Source organism: Phoxinus phoxinus, assembly GCF_949152265.1.
Source record: "Phoxinus phoxinus genome assembly, chromosome: 4".
NCBI lineage: Eukaryota > Metazoa > Chordata > Actinopteri > Cypriniformes > Leuciscidae > Phoxinus > Phoxinus phoxinus.
The window spans coordinates 9584618-9609426 of NC_136879.1; the positions used below are offsets into that span (position 1 = coordinate 9584618).

The following is a 24809-nucleotide window of genomic DNA, read 5'->3' on the forward strand; positions in this document are numbered from 1 at the left end:
TATGACGGACCTCAGCCATATAATTATGAGCCTTATATGAAGCCAAGAGAGTAGACAGGTCAGGATTAGACAAAACAACGGTCAGAGGAGACACATTGAGCTGTGATGTGAGGAGAACGGGGCAGGAGTCGGGTCTCGATGAGAGAACAGTGTTAGCTTATAGATGTATTCACGTTAGCCGACGATATGTATAACACTATGCTCAGATCACAATATTGTAATTATGTGTCAGGCAATAGCAAAGCTAGTATTTAGACCCTTACCTGCATGTGTGTGTCAGCCATTAGGAGACAGTTTCCAGAGAAAGAGGGACATTATAAAGGCTTTGAATGGCCCCACTTGGTGATAATGATTAAAAAAAAAATCACAATCACAACTTTCTTACTGTATACAAATTTTATATGTAGAAACAGCCAACACAAACATTACAATTCAGAGTACAGATTGAAAATGAACATAATTATATAATAATAATAATAATAAGTGTCGGCTGCAGACTTGCAAGACATTACAAGTTTATGGAGGATACGTTAATGAATTAAATTAAGACAAGGCACATTTTGTAAAACAAATGTACAATAAGTGATCTCTGACGGATCCGTGAGCGTCATGTTTCCCACCGGTGGCCGACCCACATGCTGACGGCGGACCGGGCGACCCGATGAAGGAGCCGGGACAGTGTGCACATATCGCCGTAACCAGGGATGTAGTGGAGGCTAAACGCACGTAAACGCCGTTTGGGCACCTCCCAAAATTCTGAAATAGCGTTTATCCACCTCCAAAGTGCGTTTATCCACCTCTAAACTGCGTTTATCCACCTCTAAATAGCATATAGTTCCTAAGCCATTTTAAATTAAGCAGGCTATGTCGTTTTAGTTTCATATTGTTCATTATTAGTTTCATAGGTTGTTAAACCTAAGACGAAGTCTTTCATATTGCGCTGCATTACTGTCAGTAGCCGCGCGGGTTAAACCATAATAATACAGGGCTAGCCTAAGATTATCACAAATAAACACAAGATTTTGACGCATATCCAAGCGTTTGTGGAGCGGAGTGTGAGCGCGCACTGCATGGCACGGACGCGCGGGCGCGAACACTTATCAACAGGGAAACAATTTAAAATACTCTATCATTTCTGGTCATACAGAAAATAATAATACATTATTCGCAACTACTTTTATTTGTGTAAACTCGCAATAACAAGAAACGTTGTGCTTTTGTAAAATAAAATAAAACAATCAGGCGCGCTTTCATGATCTCCGTGAACTGGAGCGCGAGAACTGAAACTAAATATAGCCTATGTAGGCTAAACCTTGAAATGTCTACTTCAAAACGAACAAATTCGAATTAAAAGCTAATACATTCTGATTATGTAATGCGTATGAAAGGTGCATTTCTCTCTAAAAGCGCATCTGCTTAACAGCGGAGATGGAGATATGTTTTTAACCGACACTGATTTAGAAAACAATAGTTTATTAATAAACAATTAAAATGCCTCGTTATTTTTTCAGACACATTTATTATCATTAGGCTAGCCTATAAATCACCTTTCTGTAGGCTGTGGTTCAGAGACATATGGCTCTTCTCATTCAGTACTGCGGGATTAATATAATTTCCAGGTTCTAATTTTGTCTCAGAAAAATAAATCATTAACAACAAAATCCATATTAATTTGTGAATATTTTAAATGTTTAATTAAGGGGCAACAAGTAAACAAAAATTCGTCAATATTTATTTTTTTGCGCAGCATTTGGTGTAGCCTACAGTTCAAATTAAAATTTTGCTGTTCAACTTTGCCTTTTAAAAATACAACAACCGTTTTTGTTTTGTAATTACGGGTTAAAAATATTTTTGTTCTCTCTGTTTTGTCATTTAGTAAACTTAGATTTCAACCATATTATTCCTTCTTGAGTCTTTTTAACAAGAATTTAGATTAATGTATGAATTGATTAGTGATTGTGTGACCTATGATGAGGGAACAACCAGTGATACCCTTGGTAGTACCATCAAATGATGCCTATAGCGATGTCATCAGGATAAAAAACACACACCGGTACGCAGTGGCCCACCTTACCGGGTGACCACGTCGTGGTTCACCAGAATTTATAGTTTACCCACCTCTTTTTTTACCACTACACCTCTGGCCGTAACGTTAACTCATCATATCGCCGGGATTATAATCATGCAGTCTATAGTGAACGCTAAAAGCAGACGCAGAAGCGAAGTCCCGTCTCTTACCCTGCACAAAACGCACACAAACACGGAAGATAGCACCGTCCTTTATCTTGTTCGGAAACCTGTGGACTCGATGTCCTGACAGGCCATAATTCACAGTCATTTATCACGATAATTATTAATTGAAATACAATAACCACCGAAAACACACTGAATCACGACCGCTTCAACATAATACCAGCCTATTCTGCACTGAGCGAACGCAGCGCCCGGCAAACGACTCCCCATTCTGACGTAATATGACGCGATGGTGAAAAAAAAGCGCTTTTTCAACACGGTCGAGGAAACTGTCACGTTTTCTACTAAATTTGTGCCCTTATGTCTGGCAAAACAATTTTTAATCATGCATTTACTCTTCATATGGTATTTTCATACAAGGTTATATATTAATTCTGAAAAAAAAAAACCCTGCAATATGCCCTTTAAATCTACCCTACTTAGTCAGTCATTTGTTAGAAAAATATTAGACTACCTTATTCAAAATATTGCTTAAATTAACAGAACTGTGTGTGTGTGTGTGTGTGTGTGTGTGTGTGCGCGTGCGTGTGTGTGTGTGTTAAGCTCTGCTCGCGTGAGGCGTGCCGCTTCCCGCTCGCGCTGTTCTGTAGTTTATTAAAAGTTTATGAATTCTGAACGTGTCGCGTCTCGCCTGTCTATCTATTAGGGGTGTAACGGCACATGTATTCGTACCGGACCGTTTCGGTACAGGACTTTCGGTACGGTTCACATGTGCACCGAATGCAATCTGTCACGTAAATTAGGCTAGTTTTGTGTGCGGAACATATGTCAATTCCGAGTTTCCACACGAACATATTAAGTGTTGGAAGTCTCCGCGTTGCACTGATTAAATCTGATTAATCGTTTTTGTGATTCAAATACATGTAAAATATTACCATAACATCTGTCTTCCTGTGTGCGGAAATTTGTTTATGTTGCTGTGACAACGAAACGCATGCATGCGCTCTGTGTTAAGAGCGCTTGTTGCTCCATGCGCGCTGATGTGCTCATCTGTTGACATTTCTAAATCCCTTTCAGTTGCTTAATAAAAGCGGCCTTTCCACACAAACAAACGTACATGTGTCATTAGTATGAGAAAAAAAAATGGGATTTTAACTCTCGGGTCGGGCTCGGACATAAATATCTTTATGCCTGTCGTCGGGCTTGGGTCGGGTTCGGTTACTGCTGTCTAAAATCTACTGCCTAAAATTCGGCCCGATCACCACATACACAGCTTAAGCCCAGCCTCTCGCTAGCTAGCCTCATGGCCAGTATTGGTTTAACCCTTATGTGCTGTTGTGGCTGTTTTCAGCCACTATGGGGTATTTTTGAGTCTTATTTTGGCCATAACTTTTTCCGTGTTTCAGCAAATGGAATGATTTTTGGTGACAAAGCTTATTTTTACACATATTTTAGGAAAATGCTTTGAAAATTTTCAAAAACTCAACAGTACACTCTGGGCAAATTCACTACCCTTTCGTTATGTTCGTGGCTGAAAACAGCCACTACTTTAAACTGCTGTAAAAATTGATCAGATAAATATTTTTTTTGCCATTTTTTTTGCATAAATCTATTAATCAACCTCAGTCCTGTTCAAAACTACTAAATGTTTTTAAAAAAATCAAGATTTTAACTCTTTAATTGCCAAATTCATAAATTATGTAACTGATTTGGGAGGGGAAAAAACACAAAATTACTTATTTTCAATATAAAATGTGATTGTGGACTGGATTTTTTTTTACCTTTTATCACAGTCTTGGACATGTCAAAGATTAGAAACAACATTGGTTTTGATGCATTGTTAGTTTTTGTGCAGCATCAGATTTTAACTTTTTCTCCCTCATTTACTGTTCGTGGCTGTTTTTGCCCCATTGACTTCCATTATAACCACATTTTTTGATTGCAAAGCCATGACACCATAAAATCATGCATTTTTGATTGTTGGTGGTTTTCCCTGTTGGGAAGAGGTAAAAATTAAAATTTTTACTGTTGATAACCAGGTGGCACCATTAACCCTTTATATAGGCCTGTGCAAAAAAAAGCTTAGTTTCTGGCTTTTACATGGAGTTATATGGAGTATAATAGCATAATAAAGTGTGTGTGTGTGTGTGTGTGTGTGTGTGTGTGTGTGTGTGAGTGAGTGAGAGAGAACTCACCTTGATGCGTCTGAGAAAATCAAAATATGCACCTCAGCTCTCAGAACTACATGGAGTAAACAAAAACCAAGTAAGTGTCTTTATGCATCTACCTTTTGATGGTGAGAAATGCAGACTAAACAAAAACTAAGCAAGTGGATTTGAACACTTGCATGCAAGCCTGCTGGTCATTTGATGGTGAGAAGAGCAGCAAGCAACATGAGAAAGGGCTTGACTTGCAGTGAAGTTTTAGAGATGATTATGCAGCCTGACCCCTCCAGCGAGCGGCAGGATGTATTGTCTTCTCCCTCTGACACCACAGACTCAGGAGAGGCAGATCCTGATTTGGATGTGGCACTCTCATCATCCTCTCTAGCTTCCACTGAAGGCGAGGAGGATTCGGAGGATCCTGGGTCTGGGTGGATTGGGAGAAACGGCGAAGTGTGGTTTTCCACCAACGCGGAGACAACTCCCTTTCTTCAGCCTGCCAGAGGCATGACTTCATGGCCGACGAGATGATTGACCTCATTGTCAGCATGACCAACCTCCAAAACGCAGAGCTCTGGTGATTTCTTGAATCTTGAGAGGGACATGGTGGCTCTAAAAATCGCACGACCACTGCGATCATCCCACAGGCAACGTGTGGACTCCCCTCTGGACCTGTAGACGCCGGCCAAAATCAGTAGCCCCATGTATGCACGGAGATCTGTGGAGTCCACCCCGGTCCAGTTTCTCATTGTGCGGCGCCCGTAAAAAACAGATTGAACACAGAATCAATGTTCTGGACCCTTGCGATGGCATAGCGCGTCGGCCATGAAGTCACGCCTCTGGCAGGCTGAAGAAAGGGAGTTGTCTCCGCGTTGGTGGAAAACCACACTTCGCCATTTCTCCCAATCCACCCAGACCCAGGATCCTCCGAATCCTCCTCGCCTTCAGTGGAAGCTAGAGAGGATGATGAGGGTGCCACATCCAAATAATGGTCTGCCTCTCCTGAGTCTGTGGTGTCAGAGGGAGAAGACAATACATCCTGCCGCTCGCTGGAGGGTCAGGCTGCATGTTCATCTCTAAAACTTCACTACAAGTCAAGCCCTTTCTCATGTTGCTTGCTGCTCTTCTCACCATCAAATGACCAGCAGGCTTGCATGCAAGTGTTCAAATCCACTTGCTTAGTTTTTGTTTAGTCTGCATTTCTCATTATCAAAAGGCAGCAGGTGCATAAATACACTTACTTTGTTTTTGTTTACTCCATGTAGTTCTGAGAGCTGAGGTGCATATTTTGATTTTCTCAGACGCATCAAGTTCTCACACACACACACACACACACACACACACACACACACACACACACACACACACACACACACACACACACACACACACTTTATTATGCTATTATACTCCATATAACTCCATGTAAAAGCCAGAAACTAAGCTTTTTTTTGCACAGGCCTATATAAAGGGTTAATTGTGCCACCTGGTTATCAACAGTAAAAATTACAAATTTTACCTCTTCCCAACAGGGAAAACCACCAACAATCAAAAATGCATGATTTTATGGTGTCATGGCTTTGCAATCAAAAAATGTGGTTATAATGGAAGTCAATGGGGCAAAAACAGCCACGAACAGTAAATGAGGGAGAAAAAGTTAAAATCTGATGCTGCACAAAAACTATCAATGCATCAAAACCAATGTTGTTTCTAATCTTTGACATGTCCAAGACTGTGATAAAAGGTAAAAAAAAATCCAGTCCACAATCACATTTTATATTGAAAATAAGTAATTTTGTGTTTTTTTCCCTCCCAAATCAGTTACATAATTTATGAATTTGGCAATTAAAGAGTTAAAATCTTGATTTTTTTTAAAACATTTAGTAGTTTTGAACAGGACTGAGGTTGATTAATAGATTTATGCAAAAAAAAATGGCAAAAAAATATTTATCTGATCAATTTTTACAGCAGTTTAAAGTAGTGGCTGTTTTCAGCCACGAACATAACGAAAGGATGGAAATTTGAACAATGCACAAGGGTTAAGAGTATTTTATTTAGTGGAGAACTTTGCAGCAGTATTTTATTTCTTATTCTTTTTTTATTTTATATATTTTTTATTTATTGTATTTTATTAAAAAGTGTGTTTAAAAAAGTGTAAACAAATTGTTAAAAAAAAGTTTATAGTAAACAACCAGCAGTTTAATGTTTTGCATTTCTTTCCCTTACTGTACCGAAAATGAACCGAACCGTGACTTTAAAACCGAGGTACGTACCGAACCGTGATTTTTGCGTACCGTTACACCCCTACTATCTATATTGCACCAAATACGACACTGAACTCTCTTGTGAAGTCGTTTGGATGAACGGTTCTCGAAATAATCAAAATGCAAACAGACAAACAGACATATAGAGATTCCTGCCTTTATTAGCGATAAGAATATGTTCAGCCCCCTCTCTCCGAAGCTTCGAATATTCGATGTTCATTACTACCGAAGCTTCGAAGCTCAAAAAATGGTGTTCGGACCAGCCCTAGTTGTAGGTCGCTTTGAATAAAAGCGTCTGCTAAATGACTAAATGTAAAATTAGTTTTCCTTGAGAAAATTTGCCATGTATTGTACCTGATATCCAAAATAATCAATATTGAATCGAAAGCTTGTGAATCGAAATCTAATCGAATTGTGAAATTTGTGTCAATACCCAGCCCTACTAGCCAATAGCGTTAGACTGGTTTGTTTTGCAATATACTTTCAGTATTGAATGAAATCTATATGTATTTTGTCCAGTCCATTCTGGGATTTCCTTCCATATTAACCCTCTGGGGTCTGAGGTATTTTCTGGGTCCTGGGGGTGTTCTGACATGCTCTGACATTTGTGCTTATTTCTGTTACTTGTGACATTTTCATGACATTTTCTTATTACACTGCATTCAGCACAAACTCTGCTACAATAATATCTCAGCAGCATGTATGTAAAAGTTTGTAGTTTTGAGATAATAACATTTATGCGTGGTTTGTGAAAATGACAAAAAACAAAGTCACTGAAATAAGGTTATGAAACCCAAACTGATTATTTCTACACAAGACTTTTGAAAATTGTATCACATAGCCTAGAATATTTGCTCCAAAACTATGTGAAAATCACCTTGACTACTCATTCAGATCAGACAATATATTGATTTAAAATTTGTAAGACATGTCTTGTGTAAGAAAGCTTTATGCAAGTAGGCGTTAACCACCCATGAATATTGAGTGTTTCACAGCTGAGAAAGACAAAGAGCCTTCCATAATGCTATTAGGAGCTCTCAGGCACTCTGAGGAACTTTGAACAAAGAATGAGGAGATTGTAAAAAGAATGGCTTTTTGATTGTTTGGATTTATTTACAACACAACAATCCAAATATACACAACAAATGGCAAAAAAGCACATTATTTAACCCACTGAACTAAAGACAGAGACTTAACCAGTCACACTATGTGTGCCATTCCTGAAACATAGTGCATACCTGTCATTTCCCAGGTGTTTGATTTTTCACTTTACCTCCTCATGCTCATGTTGAAGTCAGCAGGACTATACCTAAAAAAAAATAAAAAAGCTGTGAACATGCTGATATCAAGAGAAACTAGGGCTGCACGATTTTGGGAATACATTTTAGATTTGTGGTTAAAATTGCTTTTTAAAATTTATAAAATACACACACACACACACAGATATTATATATATATATATATATGAACACCAGGTTTGTTGTGCCTTGTAGGCATACATGCAGGGCTGCATAAAATAATAACAATAGTAGGCTATAGCAGGCATCGTTAAAAAGGAACACTTCAGTAACACTACACTAGAGAAAAATATATTTATTATCATATGTTACTTCAAATGTTTACATCGATATGACGTGTTTCGTTGTCACGGCTACATAAACAAATTTCCGCACACAGGAAGACAGATATTATGGTAATATTTTACATGTATTTTAATCACAAAAACGAACGTTTGCATCAAGTGAAAGCATCAGGCACATTGGCTACATAATAAGCTGTTTTAAATGTAAAATGTTCAATGCCGTGCTGATGTGGGCTCGGGTCGGGTATCCATCCTATCAAACACAGCGCGACTGAGAACATTTACTGAAGCATCAAGCAACAGTTCGACTGCAAAGTGAAGTGTATGCAACAATACTAACTAATATAATTCAGAATTATTTCTTACCTTAAAATCTTTCTTGTCTTCAAATCGCGTTCTTCTTCTTCTGAGGTAAATCCAATAATCTCACAGCGTGTCTTCCAAACTCGACGAACAGCAGAGGACTGATGAAGTTTGGCGGCGCTTTGTTGTTGAGGTAATGGGCGTGTTCGCGCGCACGCGTGGATGATTTGCATCTCTATATGTTTTGCGCGTGTGGGTGTGGTCACATTAAAACTAATGAGCAAGGGTTGAACCTGGATATCTTGTTGGTTTTATACAAATTACTTAAACAGAGAATATTTGTTTTTGTTTAGAATCAGATCATTTAAAACTATACACTTAAATGATTATAAAGATACAGAGCTCATAAATGTGGGACAAGTATTCGCTGAGTTTTGTTTATGTTTAGAGACGTGCTCAAGAAAAAAAAAGTTCACGAGACGGAGAGGCAGAAAGCACACCCTGTTTAATTTCTTTATTTTACAAAAGCACAAAGTTTTGTTTTGATTGTAAGTGGACACATACAAAAGTAGACATCTCACAGATTATTTTTTCAAATTTATTAAGTCTGTATGACCATATATGACAGAGTATTTTAAGTTTATTTAGCTGCTATGTAAAAGCAGCGTGATTGCCGACCCCAGAGGGTTAAAGATAGATGTGATTGACTCACCAGTCGTCCAGTGGCGCTCTGACCTCCCTCATTAAGCCACAGTCCCGGCAGCATGGCGGACAGATACGGGCCCCAGACCCCAGGGACGAACAGCGGCTGTGTGCTCACCTGAGAGATAGAGACACACGCTGACATCAACAGTCACACATTTTGAACACATACACATACAGGAACTGAAGCTCACAGCCATGTGACATGAGGACGTCCCACATATGACAGCCATACGGGATGTGACCGGTTGCTCTTCACAGGGCAGCTGGTGTCCCCTCACATCGGCCCCGATGACCCCTACAACAAGACAATGAAATTACATAAAATATTATTGACACTACTCCATAAATTTAAACTCATAGATCTCTCGATACTAACCCAGCTGATTAATCACAGTACAGTATCACAATTGTTTTTGTGATCTAATTAAATATGCACTCATATGCATATATTTACTGCCTAGAAACCTGAACACTGGATAACGCCATATTCATAATACTTGTTTGATTTTGTTGACATATTACTGTTTTTTCCAGCGGGGATTTTAGATTTTTATTTTTATCACTCATGAGGGTAAATATAGAATCCACGGCTCTTCTATTTGTGCTAGACACAGCCTTATTCAATTCAAAGTGGTACATAGACTTAATTTATCCAAGGCCAAGCTGGCAAATATGTATTCCTCTGTTGACCCTACCTGTACAAGATGTAAGCAGTCCCCTACTACCTTAGCTCATATGTTCTGGTTATGTCCTAGACGGTCTGTTTTTTGGTCGCAGATTTTTGTATCATATTCTAGAATATTCAGTAAAGATGTTGGTGCAAATCCTATAACTGCCATCTTTGGTATTGTGTGTGAAAAAAACACTTTGTCAAAAAGTGAATTGGACTGTATAGCCTTTACTTCTCTGCTGGCAAGGCGCTTAATTTTGATTAATTGGAAACAGTCCTTTCCCACTTCTTTTAAAGAGTGGGCCAGGGATGAGTTACAATTCCTGAGTTTGGAAAAAAAAGACTTAAAGGACAAGTTCGGTATTTTACACTTAAAGCCCTGTTTACAGATCGTATCTGATGAAATAGAACGGTTAAGATTAAACTTTGGACAGATGCTGCTGTCGCGAGAATTTTAGGTTTATATCGCTTTCCCCCCTCACCCCCACAATGGTTGTCTATGTGCACTGGAAGATTCCTTCCTAAAACACATTAAACTTTCGTTTACAAAGACGTGAAACTCACCGAGTGGTCAGGGGTGTTCACTGATACGGTTCCAAAAAAAATCGCTGAAAAAGATGCTTTCCAACAGGTTTTATCGTAGTTTTTGTCCAACTCCATGACTTGTATTGAATGTGCTGTGTGAGGTGCGGTATTACTCCGCCGCTGGAGTGTCTATTATTCAAGCTCTCAACGGAAGAATCACGGGTGTGACACGTTTGGCAAAATAGGTCCACAAAAGCTAAATAAACCTAAAATTTTCGCGACAGCAGCATGTGTCCAAATTTTAATCTTAACCGTTCTATTTCATCAGATACGGTCTGTCAACAGGGCTTTAAGTGTAAAATACCGAACTTGTCCTTTAATTTAATGGGCTCCGGGCCTAAGTTCACTGTCATGTGGCGTCCTTTCATAAATAATCTCCAAAAACAATTATAACTGCAACTGGACGAATTGGTGCTGTCGTCAGGTTTTATCTATGATCTACTGATGTTATTCTTTCTCTTTATTTCTCTTTATTTTTTCTTTATATACACGTTGTAAAAGCACAATGTCTTTATGCATGTTGTGTTGTCGTGCTGTTGGTTGTGTTGTTATGTGAATATGTAGATTGATTGTTGTTTCAATAAAAAAATAAAAATAACAAAAGCATAACTTAGTTATATGTATATGTAGACCCATATGAATTAAAGAATTACCGGCCCATCTCTAAACTTCCATGCTTATAAAAGGTTTTAGAGAAGGTGGTTTATGCACAGCTGATGACATTTTTAAGTAAACATGAGATATTAGATACATTTCAGTCCAGTTTTAGGGCAGGTTATAGTACAGAATCTTTTGACCTTCATTTAATCAGAGATGCAGGTAATGCTGCAGCTCTGATTTTATTGGACTTGAGTGTGGCTTTTGATACAATAGACAGTGTGATTCTCATAAAGCGGTTATCCCAATTGGTTGGATTACGTGGGACAGTTTTAAAGTGGTTCAAGTCTTATCTTACTACACATTCTCAGTGAAGTATTGTAACTTTGTTTCAACAACAAACACTTGTGGGGTTCCTCAGGGTTCTGTTATTGGCCCAATTTTATTTTCTTTGTACATGTTCCCCCTGGGTTTGATTTTTAAGAAATATGGCATGTCTTACCATTTGTACACAGACAATACACAAATGTATCTCCCTTTGAAATCAGGAGAGAATTGTGGTTCTAACTCACTGTTGGCATGTCTTGAGGAGGTTAACCCTATAGGGTCGCAACCACGCCGGTGCGTTTTTCTCTCTCTTTTTTTTAACATAGCAGTAAAATAGACTTAAAATACTCATAGTCATATTAAGTCATACAGACTTAAGAAATATGAAAAAATAAACTGTTAAATGTATTTTTTTTATGTGTCCACTTACAATCTAAATAAAACATTGTGCTTTTGTAAAATAAAGAAAATAAACAGGGTGTGCTTTCTGGCTCTCCGTCTCCGTGAACTTTTTTTCTGGTGCACGTCTCTAAACTTAATCAAAACTATTAGCATATTAGCAAAACTATTCACCCAGGCATGAGCAATATATCTTTATAATCATTTAAGTGTGTACTTTTAAATTATTTATTCAAAACTAAAGCAAATATGTGACCGATCACGGAAAGTAGGGACACAAGTCGGTTCTGGGGCATTTTGAGTTATTCACAGATTCTGAAAGTGTAGTCTCCAAGCTTTCCAACGATGTGTAAAACATGGAAATCTGATAATATTTGGAGAAGTTGTGGCCATTTGAAGGTAGGCACTCAAAAAAGTTAAAAGTGGAGAAAACGGCCTCTATAGATTGTGCAGTTCTCACCTCTCTCTGCTGCTGGAAGTGACAATAGGGCTCATTTACATCTCATTTAGATAAGCCATACCCCCTGTAAAGCTGTAAAGCACAGGGGGAGCAAAAAAGTCAGGAAAATGTGCCATCAAAGAGAAAAAAAAAAGTTTGCAAACAGCTTATTTATAAATAAATGTCTTTTAGCATCTACCGATAGGCAACTCTATTGATATCAGATAGAGCCGGCTAGAGCGCTGCATAATAAGTAGCCACGCTGTAGGGCTGGGCGATATGGACCAAAAGTCATATCCCGATATATTTGAATATATGAACTTTTGAGAACTGCAGTGTCCTGTTCCTCTGCGTAAACATTTAATGTGAGTATTTGTCGCGTTGTACACTGGGCTGTTGAGACGCAGACTGCTTCAAAAGCACGTAGCAGCTTTGCTTGTAGCAAGGATCACAGCGCAACTTTGAACTATATCGATATGCGATATGGTTTAATTTCATATCCCATTTAAAAACATATAAATATATTTTTTATATCGATATATCGCCCAGCTCTACCACGCTGTTCCCTAGGAGGGCGGGGGCAATAACAAAAGAAACAAAAGCTGGCTTATCCAGTATGGAAATACACACAGACAATGACACGCCCCTACTGCGAGCTAACATCTCAGAAAAACAAGCCGATTTCAACCTAAAAATGTACGATTTTAAATATACCAATACTGCTATCTAAAACATGGAGAGGCTTCTTCGTGATCTCAACTAACAGATTCTGCAAAAAAGCTTGTGCTGCCGACTTGTGTCCCTACTTTCCGTGATCGGTCACATATTCTCTGTTTATGTAATCTATATAAAAAGAGAGAGATGACAGTCATTCTCATTATCGTTCTCGCAGCTCATTATTCTGCTAATGTGAACACGCCCACGGAGAGCGTGCGCTATTCAAACGCAAATGATCTGAGGCAATACATGCAAACGTTTCTGTGTGTGAATGAATGAACGTCACATATGCGCGCTGTTGTTACAGACGAAATATGAAAGACACCATTTTGTTGACTAGTTTTGGATAGACTATAAAGTTTTTACTGTAAAATAGACATCAAATAAGCATTTGTTAGCCAGTTTCTGCTCATATGTTAAATATATAGTATGTTTTGTCAAAAATAAACTCATCAACTAAGATGTTATAGTGTTTGTTCCAATGTAACGTTAGGCTATATCAAACTAATGAATCCTTAACTTTGAAATATGTATGATAAAATGTATACTTAAAAAAAAAAAAAAGATTACACTTTTTAAAAAAAAGTGTTAAAATTGTAATTGTTGTTGATTTACATGTGAACACTTTAACCCTTAATCACCGTTAAAAAAGGATAACACTTAAGATGTTTGGGCTCAGACTGACCCCAAACTTTTAAAGAGCGATTGCATAAGGAAATATAAATTTTTTATATGGAAAACTATATATTTATTTATTTATTTACTTCTTAACTATACATTCATGCTGTGTTTTTGTGGAAATTTTTTACGTTTTTTTACCTATTTACGGAATTAAAGTGCAATGACCGACCACATGTATCCAGAGAGGGCCATAGAGACTCATTCATTTTCACTTTATTTTTCTTGATGCTTCAACTTCTGGTCACAACTTTATGATATATATTTTGTGAATATTTATTTAAACATTTTGAAATACATAAAAAATCTATAGTTTTGTCAGAGTTAGAATTTGTTGTTGTTTTCTGATATATTTTTTGAATTATCTGCTTTTGCAGAATTATCAGTGTGTGTTATTATTATTATGCAGTGTGTGTGTGTATGAGATAGAAAGTTCGTTCCACTTTGGGTTTACGCTCTAGGACCAGACCTTGATTTAAATGTAATTTGTTTTAGATTTATGCCAGTTTTGTTTATTTTATTGGCCAATTTCTGTAAAAATGCTCTCTGTTGCAGTCACATACATTTGTTTGTGTGTGTATAAGATAGAAAGATTGTTCTACTTTTCATTTATGCTCTAGGGCCAGACCTTGGTTTATTTGTAGAAATTTTCAGATTTATAATGGATTTACTTTTATTTTTTTGACAAACAAAATAAAAAAAAAGTCATTTTTTTTATTTTCCCATTCATTTTCAATGTGGGGTCATTTTGACCCCAAACACCTTAAAAGTGTAAAATGTACACACCTTTAGAACAACCAAATCAAGCCCAGTTTTTTGTGCATTTGTGCAAAAGTCACAGAGTTTCATGCCCCTGAGATGAAGGTAACACTTTTAAAAAATGAAGGAAAAGTCCAGTGGGGTCAGCCTGACCCCAAACAGTGATTAAGGGTGAATAAAATAGCAAAAAATATATTTATAAGGTAGATGTAAAAAAATCTTAATAGGTCAATATAACCCTTCTCATTAAATTATTATTATTTTTTTTTTATTAGTGACACATTTGGGGAGAGGATGTATTCCAAAACTTTCTGAAAATACAGTACGAGAATGAACTGCACAATTACTTTGTGTATTTGTTGTGTAAATGTTTACCTTTGTGAAAAAAATAACAACAAAAAATCAAGATGTTTCCAACTCTAACTTTGAACCAATTCTGTAGAATGGTCCATATAGCCTATTTGAACAGGATTTGTTTCCAGGTATGACTATGCACTAAAAATGTGCTTTTGACTTTTTTCATTTCATATATATATATATATATATATATATATATATATATATATATATATATATATATATATATAGGGAAAAACTCTAATCCATTAGTCAAAAGTATTGTGAACACATATTTAGTATGTGTTTTGAGGCCTTATTTCAGACACTTTAATTTTTTTGTTTTTTGAATAACCATGCATAAACATTATGCTTATTAAAGCCCATGGTGTAGGTTTTTTTTTTTTTTTGGCAATGTTCTAGTTGGTAATAAACATTTAAACCGTTATCCGTTGTATTTAACGTTGTAGGGTATTACAAAAAAGAAATATACTAAGGAAAAGTAGGTGATATTATAGCGGTTAGCAACAGGTTAGCGATGATTCTTATTTCTCCCACAATGCATTGCATGACGTCACTTGAGGTACTCGCTTTTGACGAAAGCCCGCGGCCCGCCTTGATACCATTGAGAGAGAGTGAGACAAGTAGTGAGAGTATCTTAGCAGCTAGTGAAAGAGTGAAAGTGTCAGATAAATAAGTAAATATATGGATATAGATAGATAGATATCATAGCATAACATAGATAGATAGTGAGAGATAGCATAGATAGATAGTGAGAGATAGCATAGATAGATAGTGAGAGATAGCATAACATAGATAGATAGATAGTGAGAGATAGCATAACATAGATAGATAGATAGTGAGAGATAGCATAGATAGATAGATAGTAGGGTTGCCACCTTCAGTGTGGCAAAATAAGGGACACCCATTCGCCCCCCCCCCCCCCCCCCCCAAATGCTCAACTTTGACAAAGTCATTTTTATTGTTATAATTGTGATTTCATAATATGTAGATATGAATCCAACTAAAAGCTATTGAAAATATGTATTTTAGTCAAATAGCAAATGGTGTAGCTCTGCAGCCATCTACTAAAGTGATAATTTCTTTACTTTTAAAACAGCATTTTCCAAAAGATGGGCAAAAATCTTACACTAAACCATGTCAAATTATCTATATCCATGAACGTTAGAAATGTGGGTCTTTTATAAAGTGAATTTAACTTTTTTTTTTTTACTGTTTTTGTTTAAAAAATATTTATTTATATAGCCTAAAGTAAAAAAATATATAATAAATCCTCCTAAAACTATAAATCCTAAAAAAAAAAAACTATTATGTTTCAAAATGACATTTTGTTGAAACAACACAAGTGTGACTTTTTCCCCCCCACACTAACATAAAAAACAGATATTATTCAAATTTATTTAATTTTTTTTGTAGATGTAGAAAGTGTTGTCAACCGTGCAAAGTCTCACATCATTTGGACAAATATAATGTTTTATTTATTTCAGCAAACGTCATTTGGGGTCAAAGACCCGAACAGCGCGCTACAAGGGGTTAAAAACGTGCAGGTTTACAGCGCATGTTCACGAGACTCAGTCGCTATAGAAACAAAGACGCTAAAATGCAATCACGCAATGAGCTTCTCTACTAAGAAATTGATTTCTTTATATTTGCTATTAGTATTATCCATACTGCAAAATCCTTATGTTTTTATTCAACTATATGTGGGCCTAATGTAAAATACGGGACAAATCGCGTCCCTTATTGATTTGATACGGGACGCATCATCTTACTTGTAAATACGGGACGATTCCGTATTTTAAGGGACGGGTGGCAACCCTAATAGATAGTGAGAGATAGCATAGCATAGCATAACAGATAGCTTAGAGAAAGAGTAACGTTAGATAATAAATAGACAAAATGGTTTATTACTGTGTTTGTGGCGGGTGCAAGAACTCCAGCAAAACTGGACATAGGGTCCATTGTTTCCCCAAGGACAAAGGGATCTTCCGAAGCTGTGTGCAATTTGTCAAGATTAGGCGGGCAGATTTTTCAGCTAGCTCTGTCACCGCCTACTCGAGAATATGTAGCGCGCATTTCAAGGAGGAGGATTACCACTCAGGGGATGCCAAGATGGTCTCACTTGGTTTAAAGAGTGAGAGGATGGCTAAATTAATTCCTACCGCCGTGCCGTCTGTGAATGCAAACCTCTCTGCTTGCCCTGTCCCGAGGTCGAGAGACACCGTCTGCCGCAAGCGAGATATTGCCACGGTAAGCATCATGCTAACGTTAATGTTTACAAGCTGCGTGTTAGCTAGCTCTGTGTGTATTTTGCATACCGTGTTCCCTTTGACAGCCTCCACTACAAGCATGATCACTCTGATATTAGAAGAGCATATTTCGTGATTCACGAATATGAGCCAAAACAAAATTGCCCTGAAGTAAATGTCCATGTCGCCATGAAAGCTTCATGGCTAGTGTTTGGATCAGTGGTGATGATCATCAAGCGGCTTTCACAATAGTGTGTTTGCATTTTGTTAGACTGCTACGGTTCTCTTTCACATATATTTGACCGTGTCGCCAGGGCTGTAACGTTAGTGGAGGCTAAACGCAAGTAAACGCAGTTTGCCCACCTCTGAAATGTCATAAACAGTTTATCCACTTCTCACTTCAGAGTTTAGCTACCTCTCAGTAAATTCACTACCTCATAGAGTTTATGCACCACATGTACTCTAGACATTTATTACCACTAGTATTGGTGTAAACATTTAACAGTAACCTTCAACATCATCAAATATGTTCTGAATGTGTTTTATGTATTTTTTTAAAACATTGAGTAGCGCATATCAGGGTCCACTGTACTGTAATCTAAGTCAGTGGTTCCCAACCTTTTTTCTCTTGTGAACCCTCTTAGCCTTTTTCTCACCCACTCACACTGTTTTGATTTTGGTACAGCTGTGCCATAGGTTATTGTTTCCACTGGGAAACTAGTTGTAGCACACACGTCCCATTTTATTGATGGACTTATGAAATGACTGGGAATATTTTCTTATCGTCTTGGAATTTCAAAGATGATAAGTAAATAATTTGCAGTACTTCCAAGTTGAAAATAAATGATTAAATGTTTCCATGTACCCCTGCAATGTGCTCGTGTACCCTTGGTTGCGAATCACTGTTCTAAGTATTCATAGTGTACCCACCTCTTATTTCACCACTACACCCTTGTATTTCGCTGACCCTTTTTTATATTTGTTTTCGTAAGATTTTGACAGACGCCTCACAGCAGGAGACAGTGGACAGTGTAGACACTGTGGAGAGTGTCGATACTGGGGATCAGCCCTTGCCCTCCTCCACTTCTGACGCTGGGACACAGTGTTATTTGAAGCCCCCCCGATGGTCTCGCGGTAAATCTTGGGTATTTTAAGGGGTAGATATTCTGTCTAAAACATTGCCAGTATCTATGCAAGCAGGACATTTCCATACACATTGATTAAATGAATGCCATGACTGTCACATGTTTGGGTATGTTAACTGCCTCTCCACAGCTGTGCAGGTTAACCTGAATCCCAAGATGGTCAGCGTGGGCACACAGACATCATTCAGCCCACAAACCTCCACTCCCCTCGCTAGTCCTGAACAGACAGAGGAAGTTGATGATAATGCCTCTGTCATCAGTGACTCATCGTGGGTGCCCGAAGAGCCGATGCATGAGGAGGATGAGGAGGACTTGTTTGATGAGGAGCCACCTTACACGTGTGACCCCCACCACAAGTGAGATAATTTAAAACCAACATAGACCATTTTGAATGCAATTTTTTTTTGTTTACTGTAGTTTGAATGACCCCCCAAATTAATAAAATAATTTTTTGTTGTTGTAGTGGCATTGACAAATTCATTGTTTGCCAAGAGGAGCTGATGGGCCTTTTTGTCATCTGTCCGGCCTGTTGTGAGAGGTCAGATAGTAGCATCATGCAGCAGGAAGGAACTTTTGTTAAGATCAATCAGGTACGGTTTTGTTTACGCAGCAGGCCATCTGATTAGAAAATCAGAATATATAATTACAATCTGATAGCTCTGACTGTCTTGCCAGTTAATTTACAATGTATGTACCAGGCTGGCTTTAGCCTGTTGGTTTGTGATGGCATCATATTTGAGTGTTATACTGTATTGGTCATGTGTGTTTCATTGAAAACATGAAACCTTTGACCAGTAATGTACAGTACTTAATCTATATTGAATCCTGATATACTGTTGATTACTCTTTTTTTTTTACATATCTAGGTCTGTGCATCATGTGGCTACCACCGTTTCAAAACCAGCCAATGCTCCACAGGAACATGCCGACCTGCAACCTCCTGTTAAGTGGGGCCATTCATTTCACTGGATGTTTGGCCACCCAGACATTAAGAATGTTGACTCTGTTTGGCCTGCAGTGCATCAGTGCGAGCAGTTTCTTTCGCCATCAGCGCCGCTACACCATCCCTGTAATCGTTCAGGCCTGGCAAAACGATCAAGCAAAAATTTTTAGTGACCTACGGGCAATGGATGGCGGGCTAGTTCTTGCTGGTGACTGCAGGTAAACCAGTGTGAGAGCTCATAGACCAGTTGCACGTTTTGATTTTGTTATTTGTTATCATGTAGGGTGGCTTTAGTTGGCATTTGCAGATGGCATAGTGGATTGTCTTTACAGACCTTGGTTATTAAAAACTTGAAACATAATTCAAATTTGAAAAATTATTTCTTGTCTTTAGCTTTTGAGAGGTTGGGCTAGTATCTGTATTAGTAAGTTGCATGTTGGTTTTATGTGTTGTTTATTTTTATCCTGCTGATTGTACAGCACTTTGGTCTGCTGGTGCAGTTGTAAAGTGCTTTATAAATTAAATTAATTAAGTAAGATTCTAAACCGAAACGAGTCGTCAGTAATTCAAGTCTCACTTCCTGATACGGTAAAGCCCACGCCATCGTTACTGTTCGTATCACTGTGTTCAAGAGCTGAGATTCAAATATGATAATGAGATTTTGGTTCTTACCAATCACAGCAGACATTTCAGACACTAAGAGAAAAGAGCGTATGCTGCAATGGATATTATTAGGAAATTAAAGTCTTCCTGCTTATTCTTGTTGTTTAACTTTACAGCCCTGTTTCTCTGAGGTTCAGCTGACAGCATCAACAGCGTGAACAAGACGCACATCAACTAGTTACGCTCACATTATGCAGATTTTATATAAAGACCTGATCTATTTAGGAGTGAAGCGGGTTGTCAGGGGTCAAACAGAAGTGGAGTGACGCCGTATTTAACGCAGTGTAAACACGCTCATTATGACACAGGTTTCTCTTCACTTCAAAGAGCTGTGGATGAGTGAGCGCTGCATTAGCACTCAGCTAGTGTGGCGTATCATACCTAACCCTCCTGCGTGTGCGTCTATGAGTGAAGCGGCCACAGCCGTTCCCGGTCTCAGGCCCAGATCTGCAGCCGCCTCTGCGGTAAGTCCTCGTCCTACAGGAGTCCCAGGACAACACGTCTGCTCACCTGCGCGCACACACACACACACGTTTGTTTTCCTATCCTTGTGAGGACATTCCATAGTCGTAATGGTTTTTATACTGTTCAAACTGTATATTCTATCCCCTTAAACTGCCCCTATCCCTAAACCTACCCATCACATGATACATTCTGCATTTTTAATAAAACATAGTTTTTTAAGCAATTTGAATTATGAGGAATCATGCAATGTCCTCATAAACCACGTTTAAGTTTTAATACCAGTGTAATACACGTCATTATACAAATTTGTGTCCTCATAAATCACATAAACAAGAGCACACACACACACACACACACACACACACACACACAATCAGTCAACACGACTGGCTGAACACACAGACACCTGAGCTTTACTCTCCCACCGATTTTAGAGTAGCTGTTCTCCATCAGGTCCTCCAGGCCGATGGCGCTCCAGAAGGTGTCGTCCCAGCCTTCGGATGGGGAATACGTCCACTTACAGACCAGAGTACAGAGAGACCTGCATCAGGAGAGCAAGGCATGCTGTGTGGATCACTGACATAACTCTCTTTATGTCTTGCTTTAAAGGGGTCAAGATATCAAACATATATTTGTTCAGACCATTCGACTGCGGATTGTTTTGTAAACAAGGCACAGTGTAATGGAGAGTTTTGCTGAAAGATGAAGACTGTAGTGCTGAATTATTACTCACACAGGTCAGTTTATTAGATGAATGAAACTTTTGACGTAACGCAGCGCTGTTTCACTTGGTCTACACTATCAGAGTGCTTTGAGTGTGTTGAAAGTTATAATGTTATTCTATGTGTTATTTTGTTGGCCGTATGAGACTAGAAATAAGCTAGATGTAACGAGTTCGCTCAAAGGGGAAATATTAATAATAATCCATAATTACCAAATATGGGTAATTATTAATACTTGGGTCAGTTAATTAGATTAACTTTGAGGTGAGCTAAATTTATATTACAATCAATTCATCAGTTCCAACGAACTCTTTGATTATTCATTTATCCTAAGAAAAGAGTATCTTTCATGGACACCGAAAGATAATTATTTCTTAGCATGTACAGCACTTAGAGCATGTAACAAGATCAAGATCGTAAAAGTGACTTTGTTGCAAGCAGAGGATCAGAAACCAAATAGATAAGTGTGCACAAGTTTTATTAACTAAATCACAAACATAACTAAACTAAACAAACATGCATACATACATACATACATACATAAAATGGTGAGTGTTATGGAACCAGAAGCAGGAAATAGAACTATGGAAAATATCTATTTAAATATGAGAAGAACCATCAGCTTATCATTCTCAGAGCACCTCATTAAATTGATACTTGCATGGTCTGTGTGCGTAGACAATTCTTTAAGTGGTTGAAAATTGAGTTCGTTGAGGAGTCTGTGAGTGTCAAAAGTCATGGTGCAAGTTGCCATTGTTTTATTCTCTGCTTGATGGAGAAGATGATGATGAACTTGCATGGTGGTTGTGATGCTGTTGTGGTTGAGTGAGAGTCTTCTCTCTCCTGAGTGAGCACATGGCTGTTGTGAGTCGAAGCCTGCAGCCCGGGGGCTTGTTGAGGCCACGCTGGACAGCATGGCATCCTGAACGTATCGAGAAGGCCAAGTGTTGATCGTTGCCCATTCAGTGATGGTAAGGTTGTAGTTTTCTGGATTGAAGCAAAGGCAGTCTGACTCTGTTGGGAGAGTGAAGGCCTAGCAGGCTGTGTTCGCAGCCTGGAGGGCCTATGGGCCTGCCGGGCCTTCAGAAGACTTCTAGTACAATATTATCTTCTCATCAGGATTTCAGGAAGGACCCAGAGAGAGGGAAGGGCTAGTGGAAAGGCTATTTAAGCTTGACAAAGACCCCAACCTGCAGGGTTGACTCAACCACTAAGAAAGGAGGAATTTCTAAGCAGAATTTCTCAAGTGTGATTAGACAGTCATTGCGGGCTGTGTCCATTTATACTCGGATAGATATAACAAACATACACTGCATTCTATAAGAAGGTGATGTACACTTAAGTGTGAGTAATTAAATGAGGATTAATTAGATAAGAGAACCGATGCAGGTGGGGTTACATTGACTGTTGGTTCAATTATAAAATACACAGTATCAAAAACAATAGTATTAAAAACCTTACACAAGACAGTAAATTATCACACACAAGTCGAAGTTAGTCGCGGACGTGGAGCTCTCAGCATCTCGAAAACGCCACGCCGCTATTGACCCTCGTTTTATTTCTCCTTTTGTCCCAAAGTCTGCTTGCCATGGTCCATAATATTTGAACGAAACAACAACAGCATAAGCGTGCCGCTAGACGTAACACAGTTATCCACATCTGTCGCCATGGTGACTATGGCAGTACGAGCGGAAACCAGGGATAACGTGGATATTTCGTAATGGACAGGCGACAATGACCAGGGAGGAGACATTATTTAAAATTGGAATTTCTCTGAAATTAAAAATCTTTGGGAACTTTTGGGATATTGTAAGTACACAACTGCAGGAAATATATCATACTGTGCAAGTGAGTTTTGGATATTTTATTACAAAAATCTTACATATTGTACCTTTAATCGTTACACATTCTATCATAATTGAACAGCACTAATTAATTTCATTTCAACATATTAACTCTCAGTACAGATGCTGCATCTATTGTGTCCAGCATATTTTCACACTGACTCAGAAACTTTGGGCATCCCGAAAGTTGTTTCCAATTTTTAATCACGACTTTGTGGTGGCGTTTATGTGCAGTCAGCCAATACGATTGATATATACGACATTACTTTGAACACATCATTAGTCGCATGCAATTAAGTTAGCCAATCACAACAGTGGGTATTTACTAACAAGCCTTAAAGGGCACCTATTATGCCCCTTTTTACAAGATGTAATATTGGTCTTGGGTGTCCCCAGAATGTATTTGTGAAGTTTCAGCACAAAATACCCCACATATCATTTATTACAACCATTTGAAAATGTCATTTTTGGGGCCTGTTTTAAAACGAGCTGTTTTGGTGTGTACCACCATAAATGTAAATGAGCTGCATATCCCCGCCCTGCTTTTGGATGAGGGCATAACTTAAACATTTCTCATTTGCATACCTATGCCAATAAACAGTCGGTAGAAGCAGAATGGCTGAGATTGAGAGACCCGCTGTTCTGTATGGTATTAAGCCGTACATGTATGAACCGGAATCAGACCCAGATGATGAAGAGACTCCGGCAAAAGAAACATGAATGAGAATGGACCAGGACGTCTCAGAATGGTTATTTGATACATTTATGTACTTATAGAGTTTTAATCGTCCCCTTTGCAATTGTGGATGTGCAACACACACACACACACACACACACACACACACACACACACACACACACACACACACACACACACACACACACACACACACACACACACACACACACACACACACAGTGATAACGTAAGCTACGTACAAACGAAATTACATTTATGTGAGGGGTGGTGCTGTTGCGTCATGTTGACATTAACATTTTAATGTCTTGTCTTTACAGAAAACATACGTTTTTAAGACAATATCTTGAAAAAAAAACACTACACACTATACAAACAAGGTTTAAATTATATACACAGACATCCTACGACGACAAAAACAATAGCTTTAGCCGCCTTTTGTTGTTGAACTGGCTGACAGATAACGTTACATCGACTGAAATGACTATTTGATCAAAAATCATAAAACACACTTACTTCTTCTGGGGGTGACGCTGAATCGCGAACAGTAGGCAACAATCCACACTTGAGGATTAACTTTGAAGCAAGACCTGATTTGAATTGACCCTCGTTCATAAAGCAGTCAGTCAGAAAATGATTCGCGCAAACATAAACGTTTTTAGGAAGTTTAAGGGGCGCCTTTCCCTCATAAATAAAATCCATCCACTGCATTTTCAGTGGCTCTGATGTCGGGAGTAAGTGAAGACCACTATGTCCATTCTTACATCCCACAACAGAACACCTACATTACTGGCTGTCGTTGAAACAATGGCGGATTGTGTACAGATCACGAGGGCGGGGTCTATGCCAAAACCACAGTGTCAATCAAACCACGTCGATGGGGTTTGTGCAATTCTACGTCACATTGCATAGAATCTTAGAACAGCTCATTCTGAGACAGTGCTTATGATTTATTGAGATTGTAAAAAAAACACTGGGTGGATTTTTATCATTACAGGGTGGTTGTGCACACATTTATGTTCAAACACCATGTTAAAGTGAATTTTGCATAATAGGTGCCCTTTAAAGGAGCCGCGCCTTAAAAACAGATATTCTGCACATACATTGATGTCCGGCCGAGGAAAATTAAATAATGCGGTCACGACGCGAAGCAGGTGTGCATTACTTTTCTAATATTTAAATGGCTCGTCGTCAATTATTCTGCTTATACTACGATTACCACACCTCGAAACATTGCTCAGATTATGTATTTCAAGATGTTTGTCAAGATTTTGTCATTAAACCGCTCGTGTGTAGGACCAATTTCTTACTAATCCCAAGCCTTTGTCAAGTAAAGTCAACATT

The 24809-nt window shown here is 38.4% G+C and overlaps 1 protein-coding gene across 1 annotated transcript in view; it reads right to left on the reverse strand.

The window, feature by feature from the left end:
• The window catches only part of fggy (FGGY carbohydrate kinase domain containing), a 56886-nt gene that overhangs the window by 12916 nt on the left and 19161 nt on the right, over positions 1-24809 (reverse strand). Inside the window, exons 6-9 of the mRNA XM_079610501.1 lie at positions 20628-20743; positions 20119-20247; positions 9401-9504; positions 9217-9324 (exon numbers count right to left, since the gene is read on the reverse strand). Coding sequence (XP_079466627.1) covers positions 9217-9324; positions 9401-9504; positions 20119-20247; positions 20628-20743 — 457 coding nt within the window. The remainder of the gene's footprint in view (positions 1-9216; positions 9325-9400; positions 9505-20118; positions 20248-20627; positions 20744-24809) is intronic.